Source organism: Pseudorca crassidens, chromosome 2, assembly GCF_039906515.1.
Source record: "Pseudorca crassidens isolate mPseCra1 chromosome 2, mPseCra1.hap1, whole genome shotgun sequence".
NCBI classification, from domain to species: Eukaryota; Metazoa; Chordata; class Mammalia; order Artiodactyla; family Delphinidae; genus Pseudorca; species Pseudorca crassidens.
In genome coordinates this window covers 24659751-24669396 of record NC_090297.1, presented here as the reverse complement: position 1 = coordinate 24669396, position 9646 = coordinate 24659751, and the positions used below count along the sequence as shown (strand labels likewise).

Below are 9646 nucleotides of genomic sequence, written 5' to 3'. Positions count from 1 at the left end.
TCAGTAGTTGTGGCTTGCAGGCTCTAGAGCGCAGGCTCAGCAGTTGTGGCGCACAGGCTTAGCTGCCCCGCGGCACGTGGGAATTTCCTGGACCAGGGCTTGAACATTGTGTCCCCTGCATTGGCAGGCGGATTCTTAACCACTGTACAGCATTTTAAATGCATTATCTCATTTGATCTCCCAACACCTCTATACGGTAAATATTGTCATTTCCTCCATTTTCGAGATGAAACTGAGACTCAGAGTGGTTTAAGTGAGCTGCCCACAGCCACGGCTAGTACCCACTGGAATCAGAACTGGAACCCACATCTATCTGCCAGCAGCTGTTAGCCCAGCCCCAGCTCTCCAGCACTGCTTTATAAAGACCATGTAGGGAGAGAGCTCTGGTCCCTGGCTCTCCAGCCACTCAGTGTTTGAAAGAGGAGGAGGCCCTGTGTCTAAAGGTTGTGCCCTTGAGTTAGAAACTATCCCATCCCCCTCCTCCCCCTGTACCTGCTCTGGCAGTGAGGTCACTAGGGCTCTGTGCCCAGCCCTGAGGCCTCTCCTGCAGCTTTGGCAGAAATAAGCCCCCTTGGTCTTCTGGCAAGTGGACCTGTCCAAAAGAACCAAGACCTTGGGAGAGAGAGGGCTCTTCCTCCCTGGCCTTCTTCCCAGAAAGTTAGGGAAAGGGAGCAGATGTTCTCTACTTCCACATGGAGAAACAGAGGTACAGGGAGGCAGCCCACCACTCTGTATTGATACATGTGTGGCAGAGCTGGCGGGCCCCTTCTGGGTCCCTCTGTGAGGACCTCTGCGGGCCCGAGTTCAGCTGGGCACCACTCCATTATGTTTTGTGTCTTCCTTCATGAGCGTGTGTCTTGTTCGTGGCTGTCTTTCCAGAGCCTAGCCCAGGGCCTGGCACAAAGTAAGTGCTTTAATAACTGCTGGATTAAGAAATGAATGGGTTCCTCTAAGCTTCAACTATGCTCATCTGTAAAAAGGATAATAATAACACCTGCTTCAGGGACTTTGTTTTAAAAGTTCAATAAGACAATGCACTGAAAGCCCTCAGCATGCAATAAACAGCAATACAAGGTGGATCTGATTGTTATTAAAAGTGCTTTGGAAACTGTAGTGTCAAACAAGGTAGGTGACTGCCGGTCTCTGAAAGTGCCGGTTGCCTGCCAGTGTGCAGAGGTCAGAGAAGGGCAGCAGGTGGGGGCCGCAGCAGTCAGGCAGAACGGGGAGCTGTCCTTGAGCCTTGAAGAGCTGGCTGGAAGGACAGAATTTCTGAAGGCGGGTGAGGAGGGAACGGCCGACCGGAGCAAACGCTCGGAGCTGTGCGTAGAGGTCAGAAAAGCCTGGCGCACTGGCACGGTGGAGGGGTAGTTGGACCGCAGGAGGGAAAAGCTAGCGCGGGAGACATTCCGTAGGCAGGGGCGAGCACGTGAGGAGCAGGCGCGGCGCGGCGCGACGGGAAGGGTCACGCTTTTGCCCGGAGCAGGCGGAGGGCATTCGCTGCCCGCGGTGACTCTCCCCTCCACCGGGCAGTGGGGAGTGGCGGCAGAGCGCAGGGTCTGGGGCCGGCTAGACCAGGCTCGCCATCTGGGCTCCAATTCACTCCTTATTTCCTGCGACCTTGTCACTCCCCCTCTGAGCCCTGGACACGTCACCTGTAAAATGAAGACCGAGATGCTTGCGCCGCGAAGAGTCGGCCAGAGCTTTCCCGGCGTGGGCATCAGCCCAAAAGTTTCCTTTCTCCTCTAGACTCTCATCTCTGTTCTGACCTCAAGCTCAGGGAGGGACCAGGGGAGGGAAGATGTCCCTGGCGTGCGCCCCAGCTCACGGGCACCGTGCCCCGAACTGTTTTCTTTTTAGATTCTGAAGAGCGCCTTGAGGCCAGGGAAGGGAGTAGATCCTACCAGCCCGGGACAGGGACTCGGACCCCCGGGACCCGCGCTGACGTAGGCGAGCCGGGCGCCACCGGGTGCCCCTTCCCCCTCCCCCCGGCGGGTTGGAGGATGGGCGGTCAGCCCCAGGCTAGCTAGCGCCTGCCTGGGGCTTCCTATTTCGGGAGCGGGGTGTGGGCCACGCCCCGTCACGTGATGCAAGGGCCTTTTAAAGCTGCGGCGCGGGCTGGGAGCCGCAGGTCCCGGAATCCTTGCACGCGTGCTCTATCGTCTCTTTCTCAGCCTAGCCCAGCCTCACCATGGTGGACGCCTTCGTGGGCACCTGGAAGTTAGTGGACAGCAAGAATTTCGATGACTACATGAAGTCAATCGGTGAGGGCGGCTTGGGATGCTGGGCTGGCCGCGTGCCGGGTCGGAGCAGCGCTCCAGCTGTGGCTACCTACCCTGCACGCCTGCTGCATCCCTCCTGGTAAAAGTTGGGGAACCCGGGGATGCGGAGAAGGTGGCAGCCTGCGCTAGGGCATGCGAGGCCTGTTGGGAGGGGTTTCTTCCAGTTCCGCGCTCGCCACGCGGCACGCGGCACGCGGGATCTTGGTTCCCCGACCAGGGATGGAACCCCTGCCGCCTTCAGTGGAAGCGCAGAGTCCTAACCACTGGACCGCCAGGGAATTCCGGGGAGGGGGCTTTCATGTTCTGAACTTGGCAAGAGGGATTCCCAGGCAAGGAGGCTCAAGGAGGCAGCTGTGTCGGTCGATGTGGGGGCAGGGAGGCGCTTTCGGGGAAGAAAGGCTTCTGATCTGGAGGTAGGGGGCGGGTTTGGATAAAACGGGAGGGGAGGGAGGAAAAGAAGAGGAGCATGGGTGGTCTAAGAACTGGAGCCTGAACAGTGAAAGGGGGCAGATTGATGGGAAGTGTCCTATGGCCTAAAGTAGGGGATCCCCAGGAGGAAGAACATGGAAGGGGGGAACAGCCCTGAACAGGATATGAGGAGCTGAGACAGGAGCCTGCACAGTTAGCAACAACCCCTCACCCTCTACGTTGGGTTAGTTAGGGTAAAGGATTGTCGCTGCAGGGTGCCCTCTTTCTCACTAACCAGCCTAGTGGTAGGGTAGGGCAAGAGGCCCCATCACCAGCTGCAACCCAAGGATAACTGCTCACTGGGGAGGTGTCTGGTGGAGGGGTACAGCAAAGGGGCCTGGAGCAAAGCCAAGACCTGGTAAAGCCAGGGAGGGTCTTCGGTCTAGGAGGCTGTGGTGCTGGGATGGGGGAGAATGAAGATTCAAAGAATCTTGCAGAGGAGGACTTTGGAGGTCTCTGTGCCTTGGTTCAACAGTCGAAGAAGCCAAGACCCAGAGAGAGTAGAAACTTGTCAAATCAATTCCACAGCAGAGCTGTTATGAAAGCCTAGATTTCTAGATCGGCAACCCAGAGAAGTTCCCATTATGGACCCCAGGGGTGGGAGTGGTAAGAACTGCTTAACTAAGCGTTGACCTCAGCCCTTCCCCTTCTAATATGGGCTAGGCAAAGAGGGTGATATCCTTTCTCTGGAATCCCCAGCTATGAGATTATCCTGGTCCCCCAGGCTAGGATAGGGAAAACTGGAATGTTATTCATGACTGAGCTAGGTTCCATGCCTTCCTTCCAGGGAAGGGGGGCTGGATAACCCAAAGAAGGGGTGGGGGGTCCACTCCAGGCACCTCCCACCTGTTCCTGACCCCTGAAATAAGGACCGCAACTGTTGGCTTTTAAGGCCAAAGTGCTCAACTGCCCCTACTCTATGCTGAGCATTATGCCCAATGATTCCAGGAAGGTAGTAATTCTTGGAGAAGTAGGGGACCCTGGGCAGCTGTTGGGGAAGGTGGAATGCCCATAGCTAGTTCCTCTCCCAAGTGTCTCCCAGCAGACATTAGGACTGAAGACCTGGGTCCCTGAAGTGAGTCATACCATCCGTACCACCCTTGCTCCCTTATTTTGCCCCAACCTGGGTTAGGGGGCTGAGAATCCAGCTAGCCTGCTGTTGTACAGATGGAAAAAATGAGATACCCATGGGGGAGAAAAGACCTTCCTTAGATGGAAAAAATGAGATACCCATGGGGGAGAAAAGACCTTCCTTAGCTCTCAGTAAATAGCTTCAGCTTCGTTTCTAAGTAGAACCCATCTCTTCGCAAGACTCCAAATGCTGTAACTTTCTCTTAGCTGAGTCTCTCACCCACTCCACAATGCCTTCCTTCCTCAAACGCTCCACACCTCTGGGTAGGTCCTAAGTAAACAGAGCTCCTTGTGCAGTGACAAGGCCCTGCTCTGTGCTGGGGTGTGGGACTGACCTGACTCACTCTGATAACAGGGGGCAAGGCCAAGTCCCTCAGTAGCCAGGCAGGGTGGGCCAGCAGCAGCACAGCTGCCTGTGCCCCTCTTGTTTTAAACCAAGAGTTCTCAGAGGACAAAGAGGCCCAGCCTAGTTAGTACCAGTGATCTCAGGCACACTTGGTGGCCATAGGCCACAGATGAAGTACATGCCGGGAAGCAGGATGGCCCAGGAGGAAAAGTGAACAGTTTTAGAGCCTAAATTCAAATCTAGGTCAACCACTTAACCCTTTGACTTTGGGCAAAAGTCACTTCACTCTCCAAGCCTTATTTGTAAATTGGGGATAATAAAATCCACCATTCAGGGCTGTAATAAACATTAAGTAAAACAACCCATGTAGCCAGGCACATCTGGAGACTTTCCACCCACCCCCTCACCACAGCCTCTGCCCTTGGAGGACAGCTCAGCAGAGGCTGCTCGGAGCAGAGGGGGAGGTTGGAGGCAAAAGGACAGATCTCGGGAAAGCCACAACCTGCAGGGCTCTTTGTTCCACACTCTCTTGCAGCACTCAGGGAAGCCGTGCTTGGGCCAGGAGGGGAGTTCCCACAGAGCCTTAGACCAGGAGACCTGGATTGGAGTCCTGACTGCCACCACTTCAGGCCTCTCCTAAATCTGCACACTGAGACAAACACTCCCTTTTGCCTCCTCCTAGGTCATGGTTAAGAGGCTTGGAAAATATCTTTGTTACCATACATGGGGCACAAGAGCACCAGTGCATCTCAGGGTAAAAACTTTCAAAGGTGGAAAATTCTTGTCCATAGGCTCTGGAAGGCAAAGTCCACATTTACTTCTTTCTCCCTCAGCCTGTGCCTTGAAAGCTGCTCAGGTGCCCTGGAAGGGAGCCTTGCGCTCCAGCCTTTATAGATGAGCAGTACAGTGAGCTCTGCAGTTGAACATTCTGGATTTGAATTCCAGATTTGTGACCCTGGGCTTCAACTCATTCTCAGTTTTTGCATCTGTAAAATAGAGATAATAGCATCAGTCCTTCGGGGAGACTGGAAGGACTGAATGAGATTACACGTGTAGTTTTTACCACACAGAAAGCACTTAATAGTAGCTTATTCTAATCTCAGCTCTGCCACTGACTTGCTGTGAGACATGCCTGTCCATTAAGTTTCTCATCTGTCTAATGGGATCAGTAATGTCTCTTCACCACACAGAGCTAACGGGAAGACTGAATTAACAGCCATGCAAAGTCTTTGAAAGTTCTCACCCTTCTTTTCCCCCTTCCCCACATCCAGGCCTAAGAGTTGGTCACTGAGCTCCTTGTACCCTGCCTCTCGCTCTAGCTCATACTCATACCCTTCCCTCTGCCCTCAGGTGTGGGTTTTGCTACCAGGCAGGTGGCCAACGTGACCAAGCCTACCACAGTCATCGAAGTGAACGGGGACACAATCACCATAAAAACACAAAGCACCTTTAAGAACACGGAGGTCAGCTTCAAGCTGGGAGTGGAGTTCGATGAGACAACAGCAGATGACAGGAAGGTCAAGGTGAGTCAAGGAAGGGTCCATGGGGAGTGGAAGGCCCTGAAGGGGATTACGGTGGCGCCCTATCATTGCACGTTGAGGGGTAGGCTATCATGGGGGATTGAAGTGGCAAATGAGGTCCATAACGCCTGTGCAGTGCTGGGATGTCCCAAGTGCTAAATGCATGTTAGTCCTATCTTGTTCTCCCTCCCATTTGGGAAGCATCTACCTGTTGCCTCTGGGAGTGGGAGTGGGCAGCACAGAGCCTGGATAGTCTGACCTCACTGTCTACGCCAGCTCCAGCTGGGTGACCTTGTGTATGGCATGCAACAGCTCTGGCTTTCTTTCCCCTTCCATAGATGGGGGCTTATGTGGACATGGCTGTGACCTCGGGTGCTTTAGGAACAATGCCCAGAAGTCAAGGTCCTCCACCGAAAGGTCATCCTGGCCTTCAGGAGCCAAGGAGACAGCTGGGGACAAGAGGTTGAGACCTACTCAGATGCTTCCTCTTCTCCAGCCTCCACTTCCAGGGCTTGGCCAGTGACCCTGAGAAACCATTTCCAATGCTGCCAGCCTACAGGCAGGAAAAACTATATTCTGGATAGAGCATTGTCTTTGGTGTGTTTATAGTGTCTTCTCACCAAGCCTTACCCCTCTCCTTCTGGGGAGGGAGAGTACATCTGCCCCCAGTCTTAGGACTTGTCACCCGGTGGTGGCTGTCTTGGCAGCTTGCCTCAGGCCTTCCAGCCACTGAGCCAGGCATGGAAGAGAGAACTAAGGGGTTTTGCCCTCAACAGGGTGTACCTATAGCAGTACCTTTCCACCAGACTGTTCCATTCAGCTCCTCAGCTGTTTCTTCTTCCTCACAGCTGCTCCCAAGGAGAGGAGAGGGTCTAATCTCCTCCCTGTGGAGGAAGCTGGAGCCCAGCCCAGGATCATACAGGAAGCTGGCAGCAGAGATGGGATGGTACCCAAAGATGGCAGCCTACCTTGGAGAGAGGTGCCTGCCCTACCACATGCCTTTGCCTCCTTGAACTAGCCTACCTTCCTGAAGGGCAAGAACCCCAGTTAAACACAACAGTAGTTCTCTGGGATGCCTAGGCTAAACATAACCTGCTCTGAATGGACAAAAAGCTAGGGGAATGAAAATGAGGAGGAAGGTGGTGGTAAGGGTGCACACCCACCGACCCACTGGCCCCAAAGCACATACACACAGCCTTTGCAGACTCTTCTACTGAACGCTGGTCAGTCAGGGTACCCTAGCCTGGCTTAGAGCCCCCAAATTTCTAGAGAAGAGAGACCTGGGAGAGTTGCCAAATGAGAGCCAGCTGATGCAGGCTGGCAGCACCCATCAGATTAAGTGGACATTTGACCAGGGCTGTGGAACACTCCAAGGGCCCGCAGTCCCAGGACCTGGCAGTTGCTGCCCACTCGTCACCTGAAGGGGGTCACTTGATATGGACCAAGAGGAGTAGGAATACAGGGCAGGGTCCAATTTTCCAATACCTCCCGCCCCCAAGGGTCTTTTAGACATTACGTGTGATCACCACTTGGCCGGAGAGTCTCAGGATTACTCCTCCTCACCAGTCTTTCACAGGCATTGGGCTGGTCCCCCCACTCTGTGTCTTAGTGAGACTGGGCTGTGGGCATCACCTAGAGTACGGGATAAGTGCCCATCCTGAAGGCTGGTGGCGCTTCTCAGAGCCAGGCTGTTCCTCTCCACTGTGCTATCTGCCTCTCCCTACTCGCCCAACAGCTGAAGGCCCCTCCCCCGGCCAAGCAGCAGTGGTGAACTAGACATCCTATGGGGCTAGGTTGGAGGTGGGCTGCCTGATCTCTGATCCTAGCATTGTCAATAGGGATAGAGGCTGGGTCCTTTGTGGCCCCAGTGACCAGACCCCTTCCTGCCCCTCAATCCTAGCTCAGATCTCAGCTCAGGCCTCTACCCTCTTTCCACAGTCCATTGTGACGCTGGATGGAGGCAAACTCGTCCACGTGCAGAAGTGGAACGGACAAGAGACAACACTTGTGCGGGAAGTAGTTGCTGGGAAACTCATCCTGGTAAGATGGATAACTCTGGGGCCTCACCCAATTCGTTTCTACTGCCCCTTCAGCCAAGCCTATTGTGAAAAGCCAAGGTCATCAGCGGGACCAATGGAAGCTGGAACAATGGAGGGTGGAGGCAGGCCTGGGTGGTATTAGGTAGGAATTTTCTATGTAGTGGCTTTGGACTTGGTTTAAATCTCAGCTTATAGGGTGCATGACTTTGGACAAGTCACCTTCTCCAAGTCCAACTGTAAAGTGGGTGTTAATAACACTAACCTTGTAGGGCTGCTGGGAAGTCTGAAGGAGGCAGTGGATGCAGAGCACAGAGCATCACTGGTGTGGGACCACAGTAGGCGCACTCCATGGCCTTAGTTTCATGCTCTGCATTGCCGCATTGCCTTGCCCCAGGGAGAGGTAGAAAGCTTGGCCAAATCTGATTCCAGGCCCATAGGAGAGGCTCCCATCTCCCAAGCCTTTGGGCAGGGACAGGCTGGTGATCGGTGGGGCCCCAACTGACAGCACAGTCATTTCTACTTCATTCCAGGCTCACCTCCTCTCAGAGCTTTCCATGCCTGGCCTACTACAAGTACCTAAGGCCTGGGCTGGAAATGACAAACAAGCTGGCAGATCTGTCTGTTTAGGGACAAACTTGGGGACTTCACTTGAAGAATGTAGCCTTGACTGAACACCCCCAGGGGTGGAGACAGCAGCCACCCGTGATCTCTGCCTCCTTATTCTGTAGGGCCTCAGGTTTTCGCCTTAGCATCTTCACTGCAGACCTTCTTGGGTCAGTGTAACCTGGTCACTGCATTCTTGCACTTACACAGGGCAGGGGGCCCTGCAGAGTTAATAATGAGTTACCTAGCTCTGGTGGGAATGTGATATACAGCACCAAATACTCACTGGGCAGTTAAGCTATGGTGAAACCATGGGCCTGGCTCTGTGATGCCAGGCAGGATGCTGGGGGTTCAGGCCTCTGGCCCTGGCACTACCCTAAGTTAGGGAAAGAATGGAGAGTTGGTGGCCTAGTAAAGTCCTTTCCCAAGAGCCTCTGGACATTTTTATTCACCTGTTTGTCTACTATGTGCCAGGCACCATCTTAGGCACTAAAGATGAAGGGAGAGGAGTGGTACAAGGGAAAGAGAAACACTCTGGGATCTTGACCAAGTTACTTCCTCCCTGAAAGCTCATTTCCCCAAATCTCTACAAGAGGAATTACAATGCCTAACTTAAAGACTTAGGGGAACTTCCTGGTGGTCCAGTGGTTAGGACTCGGCGCTGTCACTGCTGTGGCCCGGGTTCAATCCCTGGTTGGGGAACTAAGATCCCGCAAACCACATGACATGGCCAAAAAAAAAAAAAAAGACTTGGTGTAAGCATTAGGAAAAAATACATGTAAAGTACCTGGCACGTAGTAGGTAGGCAGTAAATGAAAATTTTTAGCATGAAGGTAGAGGGCTCTCCCCATCAGAGTGGAGAGTATTCCCAGTACCTTCTATGTGTACACCCCTGCCCTAACCTGACTCTGTGTTTTCTTCCAGACACTCACCCACTGCAATGCAGTTTGCACTCGCACTTACGAGAAAGGGGCATGACCTGCCCACTCCCTCAACAACTCCTCCTCTGCCAGTTGGCTACTCCTGGACTCAGCACCAGATTGACTCATTTTTTTTCCTTTGGCATTTTGTATAAATCCACCTTGATTGGGGAAATTCTCCTGGGGTCAGGTGGCACCAGCCTGGATCCAGTTCTGTTCTCATTGTGTATGTTTGTTTTTTTAACTGCACCCAAAGGGTGCTCTGAGGTCAATAAAGCAGCACCTAGGCCACCCAGTTGCCTTTTTGCTTTTGGTGACATGATTCTGGGAGTCTCAGTTT

The 9646-nt window shown here is 53.6% G+C and overlaps 1 protein-coding gene across 2 annotated transcripts; it reads left to right on the top strand.

The window, feature by feature from the left end:
- The first annotated feature begins 2104 nt into the window (after window positions 1-2104).
- Window positions 2105-9628, top strand: FABP3 (fatty acid binding protein 3). 2 transcript variants are annotated; one of them, XM_067725214.1, is made up of 4 exons: window positions 2105-2261; window positions 5575-5747; window positions 7683-7784; window positions 9311-9628. In XM_067725214.1, the coding sequence occupies exons 1-4, from the start codon at window positions 2189-2191 to the stop codon at window positions 9362-9364; spliced, it is 402 nt and encodes a 133-aa protein (XP_067581315.1). In that variant the 5' UTR covers window positions 2105-2188; the 3' UTR covers window positions 9365-9628. The 2 variants fall into 2 exon arrangements, with proteins under 2 accessions (XP_067581315.1, XP_067581316.1); XM_067725215.1 differs by lacking the exon at window positions 9311-9628 and adding an exon at window positions 6593-6723 and having other exon boundaries at window positions 7683-7746.
- Window positions 9629-9646: the final 18 nt, after the last annotated feature.

Coding starts and splice junctions, on each gene's coding strand:
- FABP3 (XM_067725214.1), top strand. CDS start 2,189: ATGGTGGACGCCTTCGTGGGCACCTGGAAGTTAGTGGACAGCAAGAAT. Junction 2,262..5,574: donor TGACTACATGAAGTCAATCG/GTGAGGGCGGCT, acceptor CTCTGCCCTCAG/GTGTGGGTTTTGCTACCAGG. Junction 7,785..9,310: donor TTGCTGGGAAACTCATCCTG/GTAAGATGGATA, acceptor GTTTTCTTCCAG/ACACTCACCCACTGCAATGC.